General features: G+C 39.0%; 1 protein-coding gene across 1 annotated transcript in view; it reads left to right on the top strand.

The window, feature by feature from the left end:
• The window catches only part of SF3B3 (splicing factor 3b subunit 3), a 41,177-nt gene that overhangs the window by 6,473 nt on the left and 11,608 nt on the right, over positions 1–23,096 (top strand). Inside the window, exons 5-15 of the mRNA XM_045810288.2 lie at positions 305–446; positions 2,940–3,052; positions 4,751–4,888; positions 5,658–5,761; positions 8,612–8,777; positions 11,406–11,501; positions 13,986–14,058; positions 19,256–19,407; positions 19,705–19,860; positions 20,630–20,785; positions 21,297–21,440. Of these exons, the coding sequence (XP_045666244.1) occupies positions 305–446; positions 2,940–3,052; positions 4,751–4,888; positions 5,658–5,761; positions 8,612–8,777; positions 11,406–11,501; positions 13,986–14,058; positions 19,256–19,407; positions 19,705–19,860; positions 20,630–20,785; positions 21,297–21,440 (1,440 nt within the window). The remainder of the gene's footprint in view (positions 1–304; positions 447–2,939; positions 3,053–4,750; positions 4,889–5,657; positions 5,762–8,611; positions 8,778–11,405; positions 11,502–13,985; positions 14,059–19,255; positions 19,408–19,704; positions 19,861–20,629; positions 20,786–21,296; positions 21,441–23,096) is intronic.

Raw genomic sequence — 23,096 nt, 5'->3', positions numbered from 1 at the left:
GATCTCCGTATAAAAACAGTATTTTTTAGGAAGAGCTGTTTGAAAAAGGAGGTGAAACTGTATGTGGGATTTTTTTTGCAGTGAGGTAGTGAAGGGTGGAGCATACCATTCTTTGCCTTGAATGGAAGGCAGTAGCCTTCAGTAGAGGGAACCTTGGTCCTAAAAATAGGAGACCCAGGTTCTTGTTCCAGCTCTGCCATTACCTAGTAGTGTGAGCTTTGGTAAACTTTGCGGACCTTTGCCTCCCCATTTGTAGGATGGAGGAATCCTGATGCCGTGTTTGTGCTAATGTCCTTCTTTGTAGGAAGCAGACAATGATCCAACAGGGGAAGCAGCGGCTAATACCCAGCAGACTCTTACCTTCTATGAGTTAGACCTTGGTTTAAATCATGTGGTTCGAAAATACAGTGAACCTTTGGAGGAACATGGCAATTTTCTTATTACAGGTACTTTTTTTTTTTTTTAAGATTTTATTTATCCAGTTGAGAGGGAGAGAGCAAGAGCGGGGGAGGGGGTTGGGAGAAAGACAGAAGGAGAGGGAGAAGCAGACTCCCTGCTGAGCAGGGAGCCCAACGTGAAGCTCGATCCCAGGACCCCAGGATCATGACCTCCAGGATCATGACCTCAGCCAAAGGCAGAGGCTTAACCGACTGATCACCCAGGTGCCCCTTACAGGTACCTTTTTGCTTGGCCCATGTTATATGCAAACCTAGGAGAGTTTACTTAATAGGGTTTGGAAGCTATAATCCATTTATAGTAAATCTAAGTACCTTTTCTATGTTTTGGTGAAGTTAGAAGATCCTGGAGTGGTTGACTCTTACCTTCTAAGGGGGGAAGGGAAGAAAGGATGCAGAGAGCACTCAGCTTGGAATATTGACTACTGTTGGGTGCTCTGACTGTAAACAGTCTTTCGCTGTCATTAAGAAAATTAAAACCTAGTTCTTTGAAAAGACAAGTGAAATGGATAGATCAACCAGATAAAGCGGTATGTATGTCCATGAATTTGAAAACTTAGGTGAAATAGAAATATTTTTGAAAGCAGTTCCCGAAATTGACCCTATAAAAAATTAAGAATCTGAATAGACCAGCACCCATTAAAGAAATTGGAGCAGTAGTCAAAACTATTCCCCAAAAGATTTAAGGTCCAGAATTTTCAGGGACCTTAAATTTCTTCAGAGAGAGGAAAAAAAATAAAAAATAAGCTCATACCACTTTATGAGCTTAATATAACTTACGTATCAAAACTGGGGAAGGTTAGTAACAAAAATCTGTATGTTGGTTATGATTATAAATACCAAAACCTAAATGTTAGGAAATTGAAGTCTGCTTTAAATGTATCATAGCTAAGTAAGATTTTTGTAGGTATTCAGAGATGTTCACAACTAGAAAATCAGTATCCATGGCACCTGGTTGGCTCAGTCAGTGGAGCATGTGAATCTTGTTCTCGGGGATGTAAATTCTAGTCCCACATTGGGTGTAGAGATAACTTAAAAATGAAATCTTAAAAAGAAAATCAATATCTGTTTAATTCAGTATATTAAGAAACTAAAGGAGACGACCGTATTTGTGGTCCTTTAAAGTTCAGCAGGCTTTGGGAAGACAGTGATCCATTCCTTTCTGTTTTGAGTTATCTGCACTTGGATTGATGTCTCATGTGCAATATGTCTTGAGGGAGGATTTTGGAGAATAATATAGCACTTGTCTTTGAGCATTGAATCTTAGGAAGAGGCCGTATATTAAACAGAAGAACCTTGGAAAATAAATCACACGTCTCATTATTTGCTGTAACATTATCATATGTTTTGCTGACAAGGGCTTCATTTGTTCAGCAATTTTTGTTGAGTATAATCAGTATGTGCAGGGTCAGTCTCCTGGGACCTGGGACTGCAGTGGTGAAAAATTATGTGTGGTGTCTCCTTTTATGCAAGATTGAGTCCAGTGATGAATATGTCCAAGTAACAAAAAAATTGTCAGAGTGTGTGCCAAATGCCATGACAGGGTAGAGAAGAGGTCTTAACCCAGGGAAAGAAAAGGAATATGTTAGAGAAATCTTTCTGGAGAAGAGCTCTGTATGCTGAGACCTGAGGACTAGTTAGTTAGGTATGGGGGGAGTGGTGGAGGAAGGAGTTTCTGTTGTGGACAAGGAGAGCAAGATGCACAAAGGCGGCCCGTGTGTGAAGAAAGAACATGATTCATTCAAAGAACTGGAAGCTCATTGTGATTGGATTAATAGAACTAAAAGGACTGGGGTAGAGCTAAAGGACTGTGGTGGGGAGGTAGCTACTGAAGGATTTTATTTATTTTCTATTGTTGGTACTGTAGGATTTTAAGCAGGGGAATAATCTGTTAAAGATGAACATTTTAGGAACATTACTTGCTTACGTTTTGGCTAATTGATCGGAGAATAAAACTATAAACCAGGTGAGGAAGTTGTTTCACTTACCCGAGAGATTGGCAGCATGAGCACTGCTAAGAAGGTAGAATCAATAGAGCTGTGAGGGGAGAGAATTGAAGAGTGACACCCAGATTTCTGGTTTGGTCTTCTGGTTGATAGTAGTGCTCTCTGAGATGGAGGACTCAGGAGGTGGAACAGATTTGGGAAGGAACTTGAGTGTGTTTATGAATACGATGTATTTTTAAGTTGCTTGTGGAATTTCCAGTAAGAGCGTCTAGAATGCAGTTGGGTTATAGGGATAAAGATGAGAACTGAGTTTTGGGCTCGGAGCTAAAAATTTTAGATGCATTATCAGATATCTGGACAGGCTAAGGCTACCCAGACTGCTCACCATCCTTGTCTTATGCTAGTGTCAAGGAAAAGAAACACTTTTCAGGCACTTACACCATCATCCAAGTTGTGCTGAAGGAGAGAAGAAATTGAAAGCTAAATCGTAATTCATGGTTATGTTAAATCATTGCCGAGTTCTGTTTTTTTCTGATAGTTCCCGGAGGGTCAGATGGTCCAAGTGGAGTGTTAATCTGCTCTGAAAACTATATCACCTACAAGAACTTTGGTGACCAACCGGATATCCGATGTCCAATTCCCAGGAGACGGGTAAAAATCTTTGCCATAAGAAAAGCTACTGGTGTTCCTGAAGTTAATTTATTTTTTGTGGTTACAGTATATAGTCTCTTAGTTTATGTGTTGTGAGGTTTTAGTTTCTTTGTAAATCTTGTGTTTAATAAAGCTGGTAAAGTATTTTAGTAAAAGCAAAACAAATTGTTTGAGAAAGGGAATTAAAAACACCGTTTCCATTTCAGAAGAAACTGGACGATGACTTTGAAATTCTTGCAAGTTTCTAGTTTGAAGAAGCCAGACATATTTATTGGCAATAGATTGTTTTCCGTTGTCTTTTTCCCCCCATTCCAACATACAAATTTTAAAGAATAGAACAGTGAATTCCTGTTTGCCTTTTACATACAGAAAGAAGATCCACCAATTTAATGTTTTCTGCATTTGGGTTTTCTTTCCTTTTTTTTTTTTTTCTTTTTTTTAAGACTTTATTTGTCAGAGGGAGAGGGGGAGAGAGAGAGAGAGACAGCACGTGGGCACACAAGCAAGGGGAGCGGCAGGCAGAGGGACAAGCAGGGTCCCTGCTGAGTAAGGAGCCCAGTGTGGGACTTGATCAGAGGACCCTGGGATCGTGACCTGAGCTGAAGGCAGGCGCTTAACTGACTGAGCCACCCAGGTGTCCCTTGGGTTTTCTTTCTTGTGATATATCTATATGCTTTTTTAGACAAACCTTTTGAAAATAAGTTGCAGTCATCATGACACTCTAAGAATCTCCTAATATGTAGCTCCTGAAAAGAAAGAAAATTTCCTCCTACATAACCACACTACCAGTATCATGCCCAAGAAATTTACTGTTTTGTGTAATGTAATTATCTTATGTATAGTTCATATACCAGTTTCTCTCATTGTCCCCAAAAGTTCCCTTTTATCTACTTTTACTGTCCTTCAGAATATTTTATCTCACCTTTGTTTGCTTTTGGTCTTCTGTTGACATTTTTTTAAGATTTCAGGCTAATTTTCTTGGAGTTTGTCCCATCATATTTTTCCATATGACTATATCCATGTTAATATTTTTGATAGAGTCATTACATAAGGTGTGACATATTTCCCACTATCACATTAGGGGCACAGAATGTTCGTTTGACTCGTTGGTGATGTTAAATTGATCACTTTGTTAAGGTAGTGTCTGCCTGTGCTTCTTAATTGTGAAGGTACCTTTTCCTTTCTGTAATTGGTGTGGAAGCAGATGATGAATTTTGTGGTGGTAGATATTCTTTTCCCTAGCATCTTTTCACACAGTGCTTTTCCCCTCAGTTCAGTTACTACTTTGGTGGTTGAAAATGGTGTTTTATCAATTTTAATCTTAAGAGTTACTGTGGAAATTATTAAGCATATGCAAAGTAGAATATAATGAACTGTATATCCAGCTTCAGCTAATCTTGTTTCATCTCTGCTTCCTTAGTCTCTCCTTTCACCCCTGGTTTTATGTCTTTCTAACGGATTGAGCTACCCAGGCAACCCGTGGCTGTTTTTTATACACGGGCTTTGTGACATATTTATAGTAGACAAGAATTTTTGGCTAATAGGCTGCTTTGGATCAGAGCTTATATGCAGAGACTATGGGTACCTCAAGGCCTTGGGGGGGGGGTGACCTGTATGATCCCTTTTGGTAAGGTGCTATATTTCCTAAATAAGAAGTACTCATTTCTAAGTTGTTGGTTCTGTATTTGACTTTGCTAGAATGACCTGGATGACCCTGAAAGAGGAATGATTTTTGTCTGCTCTGCCACCCATAAGACCAAATCAATGTTCTTCTTTTTGGCCCAAACTGAGCAGGGAGATATCTTCAAGATCACTTTGGAGACAGATGAAGATATGGTAAGCAGACCATGGATGGAGAGGGAAAAAATGAAAAAACACTTTGGTTAGGTTTAGTCTGGTTTGATAAAACGTCCTGTGGTATTCTAATTTTGATATATTTAAATAACCTTATTTCAAAAACTGATATTTATGTGTACATTTAAGGTTTACAGAGTGGTTTTATAAACCGTCTTCATTAAAACTACTCTGAGATAGGACAATTGATACTTTACAAGTTAATAAAATGGAAATAATGCCTTAAAAAGTGGTTGTCTAAGGTGTTAAAGCTTTTAAAATTTGCAACTGGTATATGAATGTAGGTTTTCTCTGGTTAACAGATTTCTGGTCTGGTAGTCTCATGTATGAGACCGAGTAACAAGAAAAAGCTCTTGATGTCTACTGAAAACTGGTAATACACATGATCTGTTACTGTTTTCATCTTAGGTAGGAGCTCTGTGAACATCTGAGCAATTTTTTAGATACCTGTTTAGCTCAGGAGTGGGCAGATTTTTTTGTAAAGGCCCGGTAGTAAATATTGTAAGCTTTTATGGGCCATATAATCTGTCTCAACTATACAACTCTGCCGTTGTGGCACAGAAGCAGCATGGGAAGTATGTAAACAAATAGGGATGGCTGGTGTTGGGCCTTAGTTTGCTAACCCCGGGTTTAGATACTTAAGGACAACGTTGTATTTGCTATTCTGCTTGTGCTATCTTACAATACTGGGCTACCTTCTGTGGCCTAGCTTCACTTGCCTATGTGGTACAATCTTTTTCCCCCCTTCCAGGTTACTGAGATCCGGCTCAAGTATTTTGATACTGTACCTGTTGCTGCTGCCATGTGTGTGCTTAAAACAGGCTTCCTTTTTGTAGCATCAGAATTTGGAAACCAGTGAGTAATCCTCTTATTACCCTAGTTCACCCTGGTTACTATAAAAGTTGACAGGAGGGAGATGTGGCTCCCGCATTGGGCTCTTTTCTCTCTCTCTGTCTCAAATAAAATCTTTAAAAAAAAAAAAAAAGACTCTCTCTCCCACTCCCTCTGCCCGCTCCCATGTGTGTGTGCATATTCTTTCTCTCAAATAAATAAATCTTTAAAAAGTAATAATAAAAATATTGAGACAGTGGAGAAATTTGAATGCTAACTAGCTATTTGATTATATCAAGAAATTAATACTATTTTGGGCAAGTGGGATATAAATAAAACAAGACTGGCCATGGGTTGACCTTTTTTGAAGCTGAGTGATGGGCACATATGGGATCATTAATTACACTCTTCTCTCTTGTGTACCTATTTAAAAATTTCCATAATAAAAATTTTAAGCAAAAGATACTGATATGAAAAAAATTTTAAGATACAGAGCTTATTTGAAAAAAACAGTAATTTTTTAAAGAATGATGCAGTTCTCTAAAATAAAATTACATACAAAAACTAGAAAGTAAAAATACTGGAAGTAGATGCAAGGAAATATTAATTTGAGTATTGTGGGATACTCCTAGGATTATATGTGATTTTTTATTTTTCCTCTTTTACTCATTTTCTAAAACTTTCTGTTTTGAAAATCACCTCTTGGGGCAGAGAGTAGAAAGACTGTAGTATACAGGTGGGTACTTGTCAGACTGAGATGGGTTTGAGCTTGTGCGAAATTATCTGTTGCTGCTGAATCTGAAGTCTGGGACACTTAAAAAGTGCTGATTTGGGGCCTCAGAAACATGTGCTGTGGGTATTAAATCAATTGTAAAGCAACCTATTTATCAGACACTTAGCATTTAATATTCACTCTGTTCCAAGCACTGTTCTTAGCACTGCAGATAACGTCATATTAATGCATAACATTCCCAGTGAGACGGTGCCCTTATCCCATTTACACTTAAGGGAACTGGGTCACAGAATTTGTGAAATTTGTGAAAGAAATTTGGTCAGACACCTAAGTGCCAGACCATCTGGTTCCAGAGTTCCTGCTCTGAAGCACAACACCATAGTCACAGACACTGTTTTACCAAGATTTGGCCAATCTTCCCTTTGATGGAGTTGGTGAGCCTAGCATCCTTATGATTGGCAGTTAGTAGACACTGAAGGTATCTTTGACAGGTGGTCTTCATCATCTGTGTATACACCTCTTGCCTGAGTAAGAAATGTAAACTAATTAACCTTTTATATGTGTACCTTACATTCTCAGTGCTTGTGTACATTGTTCAAGAATAATAGTCCTGTTTGCTTTTTTTGTAATATAGCGTAGAATCTGATGTGTTTATCAAAAGTGTTAAATGCTGAGGTTTATTTGGCAAATGTTTCTTGAATAGCTTATGTATTTCAGATGCTGATTTTATCATTTTATCCTTCCTCTAAAAAGCTACACTTAATGTTATTTAAAGTGTTGTGTATTAAAGGTCCTGATCTGTTACTTAAAGGGTAAACGTGACCAGTGATTTGGTGTTTCTTTTTTAAATTGAGCTTCTTCCCAAGAGCTCAGTGCATATTCCGCTTACAATGGTATATTGTTCTAGATTATCTACTCTTAAAGTTGCTTTTACCTCTTTTTTTTTTTTTTTTTTTTTTTTTTTGGTGACTTACCTTTGAATCATTTCATTAAGTATTATTAGCCAGAGGACAGACAGGAGAAGGACAAGATCATTTTGTTGCTTATTACCTCTGATATGTTTATGTTTTGTTTTGGGCAATGATACTGTAATATCTGCATGCTATTGCAAAGTGACCACCAGTTCTTGTTTTCTGTTACACTTGGCCTGGTTTTGGTTAAAATAGGAAATGGTTGTAGATTTTCTTTGGCTTTCGTTTATCTCATTTTATTTTAGGGACTTAGGTGTCTGATTTCATTTCTTTTATGTCATTTATTTTAGGGACTTAGGTGTCTGATCAAATTTCTTTCACAAATTTACAAATTTCACAAATTCTCTATGATGACCCAGTTCCCTAAAGTGTAAATGGGATTTTCATTGAATTTCCTTTATTTCATTTTATTTGACAGACACTGTTCTTACTAGGTTCCATGCCCAGTTCTATGTACTCACTGAACTCTGTGGGAATTTGTTTTTATAAATTGATACAAGTGAGGCACAGAGAGATAATTAATATGCAGGTAGTTAAGGGGTAGGGCTGGGATTCAGACCTGGGCACTTTAGCAGAAGCCAGGTGCTTTTAACCACTGTGGTGCTAATAAGGTCCTTCATTGTACCAATCTGAATTCAATAGTCCTTTTTTTTTTTTAAAGTAATTCTGTGCCCGAGGTGGGGCTTGAACTCAGAACCCCGAGATCAGGAGTTATATCCTCTATCGGCCCAGCCAGTCAGGTGCCCCCTGAGTTCAGTAAATTAGGTTCTTCATCCCATTCTATTCTAAGAAAGAAGACCCCACTTTGACAGAGGTTTTGAACATTAGATGCTGACTCATTAATGCATGTTAGAATTTTGATTAGATCTTTGTAAAGTACTTTATGAGCATTATGTTTATAGTAACCATTATCTTTAGACAGAGGTGTTTAATTAAATTCTTCTTTGCTTCGGGGCGCCTGGGTGGCATAGCGGTTAAGCGTCTGCCTTCGGCTCAGGGCGTGATCCCAGCGTTATGGGATCGAGCCCCACATCAGGCTCCTCCGCTATGAGCCTGCTTCTTCCTCTCCCACTCCCCCTGCTTGTGTTCCCTCTCTCGCTGGCTGTCTCTATCTCTGTTAAATAAATAAATAAAATCTTTTAAAAAAAATTCTTCTTTGCTTCTCCCTAGTTACTTATATCAAATTGCACATCTTGGAGATGATGATGAAGAACCTGAGTTTTCATCTGCCATGCCTCTGGAAGAAGGAGACACGTTCTTCTTCCAACCAAGACCACTCAAAAACCTTGTGCTGGTTGATGAATTGGACAGCCTCTCTCCCATTTTGTTTTGCCAGGTGTGGGTCTTTCCAGTCACTTCTGTGATGAACAGTGCCAGCCAAATGTTTTTGAATCTGAATGAGTTTAAAGTTTTAACTGCAGTTAAATTAAGGTATAGTCTAAGAGTGAGGTTCATCAGCGTATCTGTGGAAATCACCAGCATGGTGGAAGGTGGGGAGCTAAAAACCATTACATAAATCCTTAGACTTTTTTTTTTTAATTTTATAACTCGTGTTCAGTATAAAAATTCTAAACCATGCAAAAGGTGAATGGTGGAATTCCTGCCTCCAATCTTGTTTTCAGCTTCTATCCACTGAGGATGCTGCTATTAACAACTTCTTGTGATTGCTTCCAGGCATTCCCTGCATCTGTCCATGCACGTGCGTGTTTGTGTGTGTTATGTATTTTTTTTCTTTTTATTATTTTTTGGAGAGAGAGTGTGTACAGGGAGGAGGCGGGGGGAGAGGGAGAAAGCATATTCAAGCAGGCTCCAGGCCTAGCACAGAGCCCTGATGCAGGGCTTGATTTCATTATGGGGAGATATGACCTAAGCAGAAATCAAGAGTCTGACCCTTAACCCACTGAGCCAGCCAGGTGCCCCACTCCTTTCTTTTTAATGTAAATAAGCTCATGTACTTCGTAGTGTTCTGAAATTGTCCTTTTGGCACTTAATAGTCTATGAATATTTGTAGTTGATGAACACCTGTGTCTGATTTTAAAAACTCCATTTCTTAAAATAATCCAGAGACACTGGGATCAGTCAGTAACAGAAACTTTTTAAAATACATCCTCAGGGAGGAACCCAAGGTGGCCCAGGATGGGGACTGTGTCCCGGCTGCTAGCACTCAACAATTCCTGCTAGCAGGAATTTAGCCGTGCCTTTGTATCCTGGATTGCTGGGGTTTGAGTGACCATTAGACACCAGCCTACCCTGTCTAGTTGATCACACTTTTAATTAACGGAGAGAGGTTTATTTACTATGTGCTGGGGAAACAAGTCAGCATTAAGGCACTATTCCTGGTAAAATTAACCATTCTTGAAATTAACTGCTTTTGTTCTTTTCTTTTCGAGAAAGCCCAGAGGCAATAGAAAATCCTAAGTAATTCCTGAATAGATGATTAGTGATTTTTTCCCCCTTCCATTTGAATTTGAGGAAATGATCGTGTGAATAGTTTGTAGCAAAGAATAAAATTAGCAGAAAGTTCAGGTATCTCTAGTAGGGGTAAGCATTTTTTTGTGCCATGATGTCTTTACTAGCCTGGTGAGGCAACTGGATTTCTTCTCTGAATAATGTTTTTATATTTGTTTTTTAAAGTTTTTATTTATTTAGAGAGAAAGCACATGTGAGCGTGCTCTCGAGCACTTGTGAGCAGGGGGAGGGCCGGGGAGGGAGAGAGAATCTCAGGTGGACTCTGCTTGGTTTGGAGCCTGATGCGGTCTCAGTCTCTGTAACCCTGAGATGATGACCTGAGCCAAAATCAGGAGTCGGGACGCTTAACTGGCTGAGTCACCCAGGCGCCCCCCCACCCGCCTTTTTTTTTTTTTTTTAAGATTTTTATATTCTCTGAATAATGTTTTTAAATGCATGTAGTAATAAACATAAGATAGCAAGGTATTGTTAAGTTGTAAAAAAGTGATATATGTGCTTCTTTATCAAGGCTTTAAATAACAAGATGGTGTATTTGAAATAGGTGAGTTAATTTTTTTAAAGAAGAGATCAGTGTGAAGGCTGTATGCACTCAACACACATTTGTCCATGTTACAGTAAGCTGTATTGCCTTATAGACAGTCAAGAATTTTCACTTAAACTGACCTGTTTAACAAAATTACAGTACAGGGGCGCCTGGGTGGCACAGTCGTTGGGTGTCTGCCTCGGCTCAGGGCGTGATCCCAGCATTCTGGGATCGAGCCCCACATCAGGCTCCTCTGCTGGGAGCCTGCTTCTTCCTCTCCCACTCCCCCTGCTTGTGTTCCCTCTCTCGCTGGCTGTCTCTCTCTGTCAAATTAATAAATAAAGTCTTAAAAAAAACAACAAAATTACAGTACAAATGATTGGCCTCATTATATATTGACCAACAAACGTACTGGAAAGCAGCTAGATGTCTGGGATACCAACATAACACGTGGCTTCCCCATCTGGTGGCTGAACAATCAGGTATAGTTACCCAGTAGTTAGTTAGTTATGTCATAGGAGTATCTGTAGATAAGGGAACTTTGATAATGTGTAGTCTAGGAAATCTAACGAATGTAATTTTGAAATACTGATGAGAGGAGTAATTGGAGGTATATAAATTTTAACGTTATGAATAAATGAATTTTATTGGTGACAGTCACAGATACTGATAATATTATAGTTTATGTTGTTAGTTGAAATAACTAAATTTCAGTTTGAGGTTATATAATACTATACTTTGTTAACTGAAGAACTGATACAAGCCTTTTTTTGTTAGTAAAACTTGTTGCTTCAAACTGGTTTGGTCTGGTTTGGTGTTTGGAACATGAGGGCTCTTCCCCTTGATGCTGCCTGGGCTTGTAGCCAATATATAAGCTTAGTAAACTAAAAAGTACCTTGTTCTCCAAGAAAATCAGGTTTAGGTGTGAAAACTTCGTACAAGTAGACCTTTTTTTGCCTTTTCTCTATGCAGATAGCTGATCTGGCCAATGAAGACACACCACAGCTCTATGTGGCCTGTGGTAGGGGACCCCGATCATCTCTCAGAGTCCTAAGGCATGGACTTGAGGTAAGCTGGGCATTTTTAGATAATCTGTAGGGTTTGGAGAGAAGCATTGAAAAAGCAGTTCATGGCTTTATTCTGATGAGATCAATGATATATTTAACATTTCTATGAAAGAAAAAATGTTTTCTTTCTCTTGTATTTCCATAACAAAGTTTAAGTGTCCTATTCTTTAACATGTTTGCACTATAGACACATTTTAAAAAATTGGCAAAATGGGGTTAAAAGGGGGAAAATAACCTCTACTGGCTCCAGGCTCACCAGCTATAACATGGGGGAAATCTGCAGGGAGCATTTTATTCCATTTTCTTCTAGTTTTGGTGTGTGTGTGTTCAGAGTTTTTAGGTATTTATATGTTTTTAACTCTATTAATGTTATATATTTTTGTATCTTACCAAGTTTATTTCTTATATGTTCTTAAGTTGTATTATTTTTAATGTTTTTGCAATATCCGCTATAGTGGATGGATCAGAATTTATTTAATAAATTCTTTATTGCTGGATCTTTTAGGTGACGTGGACACTCAAATCCCATATCCTCTTCTCAAGAGGTTCTAGGGTTGCTGCTTTTTTTAGCAAGTTCCCTGGGGTTGATTTTGTTAAGAGCAAAATAAAGCTTTCTATGGCACTTTGTTGTAGAGTTGGGGGTTGGCAGACTATAAGCTCTCAGTGACCCACTCCCTGTTTTTGTAAGTTTTCATTGGAACATAGCCGAGATGACTGACCTTGGTTTTGAATGCTGGCTGTACCACTTAATAGCTGTTGCTAAGCTTTTGTTTTTCCTCTTCTATAAAATGAGCTCTGCTTTAAAGATTGTTGTGTGAATTAAATGAGATAATGCATTTGAAGAAGCACTTAGCTCAAGGTATGGCATACCCTGTCTGTTCGATATATGCTAGCTGTTAATACTGCTGTTTCAGGGAATTTGAAAAATTTTTGGCTCCACCAATACACTCATCAGGCTAGTAAATTTTTAGTGACTTGAACCCAATTTAGACTGTTTTTGATTACTTACTAGATACCATTCAGCTTGTGACGAAAGCGAACATTCTCCACCAAAAGTGCATACGTGCATTAACAGAAAATTTTATGTACAGTGTAAGAGATAAACGATCCAATTAAGAATTGTTTTTGAGTCTTCCACCCCCTCCCACTTTTTTCCAGTTCGAAGAGATCTCTGTTATACAGAAAAATATTTTGAAATTGTTAAATATTACTTTGGTCCTGTATATCTATTTGTTAAACCTTGTTTAGCTAGGTTATGGTCTCATTTGAGCAGGGTCACTGTCACATGTTAGATTTGGTATAGAGTATAGCACTCCTAATACTTTATTGGTGATGAGGTTTTCTATAGTTCTCTTGTTCCATGATCAGGTATTCCTATTATTTTATCAAGTTAAATTAAAAAAAGGGGGTGTGTAATGCCTTTAATGGATATATGTGAGTTCTCTCTGTAAAATGTGGCTACACGGTACAGTATATTAAGCAAATTATTTCTGGGTCATTTAAAAATAATGTTTTTATTTTGAAATGGTTTTATATTTACAGAAAAATTACAGGGATAGTATAGTGGGTTCATGTGTAACCTACACCTAGTTTTCCCCTCTAGACCATTGTTAGTTCATCTCAGATATTTCATTTTCTCTCATGTTTGAGAACCTATAGGATATTCAGAGGATTCTTGACTCTAACCTTAAGGAGCATAAAATCTAGTAGGAAGGACAGAATAATTCCTGAAATCACTTTTTAGATAAATGCCCTAGGAGGTGATGATTTCTGTGAGCGCTTAGAGGAGGGAGAGAGGGACTGCCTCGCAAAAGGATAAGGGAAGATTTTTCCTAAAGGATGTGTCATTTTGAATTGGTCCTTGAAGAGAGATGGAATTTGGGAGCTGGGGAAGAAATGGGATGCTAACTTAGATGGCCTGTTTCATTCCATGTGCTCTCTTTTTGAGGAGGATGCAGGCATGTCATACCGGAACAAAGCATGTGGTTTTTGCTGGAACAACTATCCTCCTAAATATTCTATCGCTTTTTGCTTAAGTTTGTTATGGGAATTGCCAGTATTTCCAAGCCTTTTTGCTTAACATTTTTTCTTTCTTTTCTTTTCTTTTTTCTTTTTTTTCCTTTTCTTTTCTTTTTTCTTTCTTTTTCTTTCTTTCTTTCTTTCTTTCTTTCTTTCTTTTTCTTCCTTTCTTTCTTTTTTCTTTCTTTCTTTAAATAAAAATGATTCCATTCTTTTAAAGATTCTTAAATCTTTTTTTTATTTTTAAGTAATCTCTATAACCCAACAAGGGGCTCGAACTTAAACCCCTGAGATCAAGAGTCACATGCTCTACCCGCTGAGCCACCCGGGTGCCCTGGTTCCATTCTTTTAATCCAACATGCGGTGTGAGCACTGCCTTTTCGGAATCCTATTATCTAGTGTAGTTGTAAGCAAGGAGCTAAGTTCTATGCTCACTGGATTCGTGGTTTGTCTCCACTCTTGTCAGGTATCAGAAATGGCTGTCTCTGAGTTACCTGGTAACCCCAATGCTGTCTGGACAGTGCGTCGGCACATTGAAGGTAAGCAGCCCTTTCCCAATAATCAAAATGTGGGTCTGGGTGACATTGACAATAGAAGGCTTAGGAGGCTGCATTCATAATATTTCTGTATCGCTTTGTTTAGCAATATACTAGAAACATTTTCTGGCCTGACTCCATGTTTCTCAGACTCTTTGAATCAGGATGTCTTCACCTTTTTGTATGCACTAGTAAGGGGACTATATTCATCTTTAAAGTACTGGTTCCATCTGTGTAAGAAGTGTGGTGTGAAGGAAAGTTTTTGCTTCTTCATTTTTCTCAGTGTTTTTTCCTATTGTGCTGAAACCACAGTGAAGTTGAAGGTGTTATTCCAGGTATTAAGAGATTTTATTAAGCTTATTCATTAGTCCTGCTCAGTGGGTGTAGTTGTGCTTCAGGAAAGTTTAGATTGAAATTGAATGAAATCAGAATTTTAGAGTGGATGGAAAAGATGGGATGGAGGAAACAGGAGTCTGTGCTCCTGGATAAAAATGGTCACTTCATCCTAAAATTTTGAGATTTATGTGAAAATGCATAATAGTGCAACAGCAGCAAAGTCTTGAGTCCATTGAATTTGAGAAATGAAACTTAATTCTCATTTTCCCTTGGATTCTTTGGGGGTGTAGGTCATTTCTATTCCTAGACTTCATCTTCCTCTTGTTCCCTTAGGAATGTGGGCCTGCTGAGTAAGATCACCCTGGCCAGCATACAAAGCTTTTTCAAGAAAACAGCTGGAAATCTTCCTGATATTTTGATGTCCTGATATTTTGATGTTCTAATGTTTGATTTTATGGGAGCTGGGAAATGTGTAGGAGGGAAACCTCTTCCTATTAGAATGCACATTGTGGTGGATTTTGTTTTCATGTGGATATTTGAACCAAGTCTGAGTTGAGTAGAAAGAAAAAGAAAAAGCAAACAGGAAATTAGTAGGTTCGTTTTTGCTGAGAAGATAATTCTTAGATGATTGATTTTGAAAGATTTCCTCATTTTTTGTAATGTCTTCATAAAGAAACTGGTCAGTATTGATGCTCACCTTTAGCTTTGTGGCTGGTTGATATTACTGCTCTTGATGAAAACATTACCTACTCTTTGAATTTTTTGAGCCTTTGAGATAAAACTTAGTATTCCCCCTTCTTGTTTTTGTTTCATTTTCTACTTCTTAAACTTTAACATAGGTTTAGATTTATAGGAAAGTTACCCCTCATTTTTATGATGAAGGCAGAAAAATCACACAGGTAGACTGTTCCAAGATAGCGCATTGAGGTAATAGAAAGCACTGTCTCTGCACTTGCAATCCATTTGACTAATCCTGCAGTGGGAGTCTGTGGGTCTTGCTGGTTTTTAAGGATAATTTCTGTACTGTCATCCTGCTTTCAAGTGTCCACCTTGTACTCAGATTAATTAGGATAGGATCCTTACTTTCAGGGCACTTGCCATCTAAAAAAGAAGACAAGTATACAAAACTGCTGTGTGTTCTGATGTAATGAAAGGCACAGGCATGTTTCCAGGGCGGGTTGGAGGACAGGGAGTGGGCTTATGTTGCAGAATCAGAAAAGGCTTTTTGGACAGTGCTTGGTAAGTCAGGAATAAGCAGTATGCTGCATAATGGAACTTGTAGCTGAAGTTTTTTCTTCTCTAAATACAAAATCTAGGAAAAGACTCATCCTGATAAATTTTACTCTTTAGAAACTATAATTTGGGTGGTCACCCACAAAAACAGGTCAGGTTCTCTCTGTCCGTTCGCTTTCCAGATACTCCACATTACTGTTGAGTGAATAGCCCACATATCCACACATGCTGTAGTCTTCAGGCAACTACTAACCTTGGCTGGTACGTGGTGATGCACACTACCAATACCAAGCCTTTTTTTCTCTTCCACAGGTGGCTGGTGAAGGTGCTGATCACCACAGGTGTGTACGTACTGCTAGGGTCTACCATGGGGTCTTATAGTTTACCCAGGGAGAGGGATCTGCACAAAGTAATGACTGCCCTGATGGCATCTCTCAGAGGGTAACTTTGCAGTTGGCTGTTGTGCAGTATAGAGATGCACGCCCATCTGCCTGCATATTACATGGCCTGAGGCAGGAATCAGCTTCCCTTACTTTTTCCTTAGTGGAAAATATGACTAATTTGTCTTTCACTAAGCTGAAGAAACTGTAGCTAGGAAAACCTTAACTCCGTACTCTTCTTTGGAGTTCTGTATGTTCCAGGGGTACTGACTCAAGTCCTGGAGAAAGCCGCCTTTTTGGGGAGTATAATCAGGACTGCTGAGGCAAGACAGGCACCGAGTAGTCTGAGTATGAAGTGAGAATGAGACACTGGAAGCTTAAGTCATCTGTATGGTCACTCACTTTACCTTTTAGAGTGAGCTGTTTGTTGAATTTCAGATACTAAGGCAGAGGAAAGAAGAATAAAGCATTCCCTTCCCTGTGGGCTGCTTCAGCAGTGCTCGGATAGAAGTCCTATTTAAGTGAGACAAAGATGCATTTTCATACCCTAGTTAGATTTTTCACTGAGGTATGAACTAATATATATATATATATATATATATATGATTTTTTTTGAAGATATTTGAGAGAGAGAGACAGAGATAGTGAGAGAGAGCACAAGTGGGGAGGAGAGGGAGAAGCAGGTTCCCGGTTGAGCAGGCAGCCTGACGCAGGGCTCCATCCCAAGACCCTGGGATCATGACCTGAGCTGAAGCAGAGGCTTAACTGACTGGAGCCATCCATGCGCCCCTGAACTAATGTTCTTTCATATGAAACTTGTAACTACTGGAAAAAGGCAAAGTGGATGTTTACGGTTATTTACCTTCATTTTTTTTTTAATTTCAACTTTTAACCTATAGCTTCCCTAGAACATGAGAAACTAGCCTGCTATCGGTCCTCCTGACTGGAGAATGGAGAGGGGAAAAGTTACAATGTGCTTAGTATTCACAGGGTAATGGATGTTATGAGGAAATCTGTGATGTAAAGCAGCTCTAGTGCTTGTTGAATTGCTCAGTGAGTGTAAGACCCTATTTAAGTCCACTGAGCATTTCTTTATTTTTAATTTGAGCAGTCTGGGGCCTTGGGTCAAAGGGAAGATAAAGACCCAGACAGGTCAAAGGGAAGATAAAGACCCAGACAGCCCACCTTCCTTCCTCTCCTCATATTCTTGCATGTTAGTTAAAATATGCATGGTCTCTTTGCTGGAAGTTTCTCCCTTTCTCCTTGTCTGAAGGAAGAGACCAGAAGTCCTAACCATTTAACAGCCCTTTGTTATTTGGCTTTAATTTGCTCTGGCACAGCTTTTAGGATATTAGGTTTCAGTAAGAGAGTGTAGGAAAGGACATAATATTCATATAGTTAAAATTAAGCAATTCCTGTTATTTTTATACACTACAAATTTCCAGTTCAAAAACAGCTGGAGTAAAGCTTCCAAGTTTGGTGTTGTGTGGAGATTCATTTTGGTTTTGTTGTAAATTATTAAGACATACATTTCAGTGACAACCATGTCCTTACTGACATGATGGTGAACAGTGCTGTCTTACGAAGCCATTTTATAAGGTGTCCCCAAAGCATTTGATACATCTTAACAGTTGTGAAAATAATCTAAAACTAGCTGTCTGCTTCTCCAGTGTTACTCCTTATGATTTGGAACTTAAACCCTTATTCTGGATTCCTGGTATAGCCGTTGGATTATACGCATTGAGGAAGATCTTTGATCTTTGCCTTTCAGCCACCCAGTCAGTATACACATGTATTAAGCAAAAATTTGGAAGACACTACTCACTCTTACTGGGTGAGTAATTTCATGTGTAAAGCAGTTTCATAAATTATATTTATTTCTATACATATCTATTTAAAAATACTGATTACAGTCCATCAAGTTGACTGTGTCCTGCTCATAGGGCAGAATACTGCTCTAGGCTACACTAGTGATACATCTTCAGTTGGCCTCTTTCTCTGTGAAGAACACTGATTCTGCTGAACTGATTGAGTAATCTTGGTTCAGCTGAACACCTTTGGAGCTATCAGAACCCGCACTGTGTCCTTGATGTGAGTGGGGTGGATCAGCTCTGATAAGGGCTCAGGCACACAGGGTCCTATAGCTACTTCTGCTACCACTGAGGTAGCCACTTCAATTTAGTACCTTCTCCAAAAAGAAAATACAAACTTAATTTAGTGCCTTGTCTGCTTGTCATTCTGTCACTTGTTCACCTGATTTCTTATGAGGAAAGGGCAATTGTTACAGAAAATTCAGATGTAAAATAGGGAAATCTCAATCCTTCCTGAAAAATAAATACACCTTTCTTTATTCAGCATTTATCAAGCTGTGTGCCAAACATTGTGCTGGATGTGGGAGAGACACAGAAGCTGTTTTATGTGTAAGATGGAATATATGGGAAATAGGTGGCCTTTAACTATGGGATCTGTATGAGAAACTTCTGGGATTGCCTGTATTCAGATCCTCTGACTCTGAGAAACTCATTAGTGTTTATTTATCCATAACTATGTTTTGTTAAATGAAAAGTAAGTCCTAATAGGTTTGCTCATGACCACTGAATAGTTGCATTTTTAAATAATGAGAGTAGAGAGGTCAAGGGCTGACAATATAAACACCCCCCCCCCCACTTCCTGGTTAATGCTCTTATCTCATTCCTGTTGGGACATCCTGGGATTCTCAGTTATGAACCTGAGAAAGATAGTCTTATTAAGGTTTAAGTAATCTCTGTTTTATTCATTAGGTCTTGTGTTTCCACATAAGCTGCTTTTGGAAGAGGCTGGGGACTTTTCCTGGTTATAAGGATTATCTTTAAGAATGAGTTGTGATTTGCATCTGGTGCAAATAAACAAGCTCTAGCTTCAATACATATAAATATTGTAGTAGTCAGAGTTTCTTCCTGCCTGGTTACCCTGCTTTGTCCTCTTGCATTTTTCCAGCCAATGTCTCAAGAAAAATTAGCTTTCGGAGGTATTGGGGTGGGTATATCTACTCAATGTATTTAGGCATTTAAGGAAGCAAAGTATATCTGTAGGCTGTTATTATCTTCAATTATCTTTTGGATCATCCTGTGCCCTTTACCACATGAGTGTGTGTGTGTGATGGCTACACGTAGAAGAAGTGCCTTGGAAGTTTCTAAAAAGAAAACTTAGTATGTTTCACTTAGCTTTGTGGGTTCTTAGCTAACCACCTCCTCTTCTCTTCCCTTTTGCAGATGAGTTTGATGCCTACATCATTGTGTCTTTCGTGAATGCCACACTCGTGTTGTCCATTGGAGAGACTGTGGAAGAAGTGACTGACTCTGGGTTCCTGGGTACCACCCCAACCTTGTCCTGCTCGTTGTTAGGGGATGATGCTTTGGTGCAGGTGAGGGTTCCCAGAGAGTTACTTACTCGCCTTAACTTTGTCCTTTCATTGTGGTGTAGGCTGCTGTGCTCACGTTAATGAGTTTTGAACTCTTTTGAAGTTGCAAACATGAGCTTGTTTTAAGTTGACCTGTCCGCGGCCTAGTAACTCCTTTTTGTCTTTGATCCAGTGGTCAATATGATTCAAATGTAATGGCTCTAGTTCTGACAAGAGTGACTGATCTGTTAGGTGTTTGGGTCATGTTGAGCAATGAGTCACATTGCTAAAGTCCAGTTTCCTTCTCATCACTGACTCTAGGTGTATCCTGATGGCATTCGGCACATACGAGCAGACAAGCGAGTTAATGAGTGGAAGACCCCTGGAAAGAAAACGATTGTGAAATGTGCAGTGAACCAGCGACAGGTGGTGATCGCCCTGACAGGAGGAGAGCTGGTCTATTTTGAGATGGATCCTGTATGTTATTTTATCATTCATTGTGGGACTTAGTGTTAGGGTCCAGACGTAAAGATGAGAGTTGTAGTCCAGTATTTAGATGATATTCACAAAGAGAATTCAGGAGGGAAAGTGTACATAAGCCAGTCTGGCCTGGTGGGGGTGAGGTGGGAAGGGTAAGTTCATGTCTTAATTCTAACTGGAGTTATGAAATCCAATCTTAGCAGTAAAATACTTGGCTTCTCTTGCCCTTCACAGTCTACCTTTCTGCCACTTAAATATTGGCCATAAGTTGTAATTTTTATAATCTGAAGCCATTTCAGAAATTTTCTTTTGGTTTTCTGTATGGAAGGATGTTGGATATACTTAATTATGCTTTCGGGAAGTTTTTGGATGTGACCAACGTGATAGTCTTAACTGTACCTCTGGTTGAGATTTCTTTAAGTTCCGTATTTGAATTTTCTTTCACCCAAAGTATTCTCATGAACAGAGAAACAGTTTACGTATTTCTATTTCCTGAGAGCTAGGTTTGCTTTAGAAAATTTGTAGCATGTTGTATTTGTCAAAGTCAAAGACAATGTGTTTGTTGTCTCTTGATTGTCTTGTCAGTAATTTTGCTTGCTTTTAGCCTGTAGAGTTCAGTCTTGGGACCTTAAGTAGAGAAATTCTTGGTCATTGATTTTAGTAAAAGTAGAGGAAGTAAAAGAATTTAACAGTCCCTCTCCCTTTCCCAGTCCCAGTGTTTAGGGGCAAGTTGGAGTGGTTTATCACCTCTGTCTCACTTCTGTAGTCAGGACAGCTGAACGAGTACACAGAGCGGAAGGAGATGTCGGCGGATGTGGTGTGCATGAGTCTGGCCAATGTGCCTCCTGGAGAGCAGCGGTCTCGCTTCCTGGCTGTGGGGCTGGTGGACAATACTGTCAGAATCATCTCTCTGGATCCCTCAGTGAGTATTACCCTTGACTTCAAGGATCCTTCCCACTGGAAGCTGAGCTGGGCTGGCCCCTGAAATCAGCACCTGCTGCTTCTCCTGATTACTGTAGCAGCACGCCTCAGGAGTTCTGTGCAGTACTTTATAGATCCTGATCCCAGACTACTAAATGTTTTCTTGCCTTAAGCCTTGGCTCCCTTTTACAGTTAAAAACAAAAAACAACCCAAGATTGTTTGCAGAAAAGGACTTGGACTGGCTCTGGGCCTTAGGTGACTTTTAAGAATAGGTGCCGTTTGCTTACTTACTTCTATCATTATCCACTTTTACGGAAAGGAAAGCATGGTTCTCTAGAGTTTATTCTAAGATTTGGTTTAACTAGTAGTAACCCATTTAGAACTTAAACTACAGGATTCCACTGTGTACAAGAAGTTTGTTTCTCCACTCCTCGAATTAGATTTCTCTGGGTAGATTTTTCCAGAATTGGTCCTTTCCCATGTTTTAATTCTTGTTCTATTTACTCCTTAGGACTGTTTGCAGCCTCTGAGCATGCAGGCTCTCCCAGCCCAGCCTGAGTCCTTGTGTATTGTGGAAATGGGTGGGACCGAGAAGCAAGATGAGCTGGGTGAGAGGGGCTCTATTGGCTTCCTGTACCTGAATATTGGGTTACAGGTAAGAGATCCAAAGCTCACGTTGTTGGTGTCAGGCCTTCTTTAGCTTTTGTGCAGTCCTTGTTCAGTACGGGCATTTGCTGTGCCTGTTGAGTTTACCACCTTATGAAAAGTGAATGGTGCTGCACAAGTCAGGACTAAGTTTTCATAGAGTCTTTGATACAAATGTGTTGTGATCACTGCTCTTGGTCAGAACTAGAGAGGTCCTGAAGAGGCTTTTGCAGCTCTCACAATATGCAGCTTTTGGAAACTAATACCTCTTGGTTTATAATGGGCTCCTTTAGTAATAAAGGACCCCTGCGTGTTCCCTATTGTCAAAGCAGCGGGGCTCGGGGCTCTTTGGCTCTTCGTGGCATGAAAAGCAGGAACCTAAGGATAGCAGAGTGTCAGCGTTTTTGACCATATACTTTTCATTTTCCTTAATGATTATTTGCTCAACCTCCTGGTACTTTTTGCTTTTTAGTTTTACTTCCTGATTTAGAAATTTTTCAAACTGCACAGGAGTTAGACTAATGTAACAAACCTCCATGTACCCATCACCAGTTTTTTTTTTTTTTTTTTTAAGATTTTTTTAATTTATTTGACAGCCAGCGAGAGAGGGAACAGAGGCGCAGGGGGAGTGGGAGAGGAAGAAGCAGGCTCCCAGCGGATGAGCCTGATGTGGGGCTCGATCCCAGGACTCTGGGATCATGCCCTGAGCCGAAGGCAGACGCTTAACGACTGAGCCACCCAGGCGCCCCCCCATCACCAGTTTTAATAGTTACCAACATTCTACTGTCCTTGTTTTATCTATTCCCCTTTTTTCTTTCTTCTGGAGTTTGTTAAAGCAAATCCAAAAGGGTTTATCATTTCATCTATAAGTACTTGAGAATGTAGCTCTAACAGATATATGGGTTGTTTTCTTTTTAGGCCTCTATTTTATTACCATGCCCAACACAACAATTCTTTAATATCTGATATCTTGTTCATGTTCTGGTTTTTCTTGGTTCTGTTTTTGTTTTTCCAAAAATGTTTTACCTTTGGTTCTACTTAGAATCTGCATAAAGCTGTCTGCAGCTTGCATCCTCTGCATGACCTTGTCCCTTTATGTTTCTTTTAATAATTCCTACCCCATTAAATTTTTTTTAAAAAACCAGATCATATGTCTTGAAGAATTTCCACCTTCTAATTTTGGCAGTCTTTCCTTGTGTGTTTAGTGTTTGTCTATCCTGTGTATTTCCTGTAAACTAGTGGGTGGATCTAGACCATGCTGTCCATTAAAAATATAATGCAAGCCTCATGTGTAACTTAAATATACCAGCCACAAAAAGGGAACACATGAAGTTAACTTTAATGTTTTCTTTAACCCAGAATATTTTAAATGTCATTTCAGTTTGTAATCAGTATAAAAATTAAGATACTTTATGTTCTCTATTTTCAAACAAAGTCTTTAAAATCTTACATTTTGTATTTTATATTTAATGGCACATCACAATTCTGGCTAGCCACGTGTGGTTTGATGGTTATAGAATTGGATAGCACAGATGAAGTGATTGATTCAGATTTAATATTTTTGTGGGGGACAGTGTTTTATAAGTGGTGCTCTTTACTTTTCTGTTACATCACATCAGGAGGCATGTAATATTTGGTTATCCTACTTTTAGTAGTGTTAGAATGT

Source organism: Ursus americanus, chromosome 21 (assembly GCF_024610735.1).
Source record: "Ursus americanus isolate L20-20 chromosome 21, mUrsAme1.1.p, whole genome shotgun sequence".
NCBI lineage: Eukaryota > Metazoa > Chordata > Mammalia > Carnivora > Ursidae > Ursus > Ursus americanus.
Note: the sequence above shows the minus strand (reverse complement) of the source record. Positions and strands in the feature narration are given on the sequence as shown.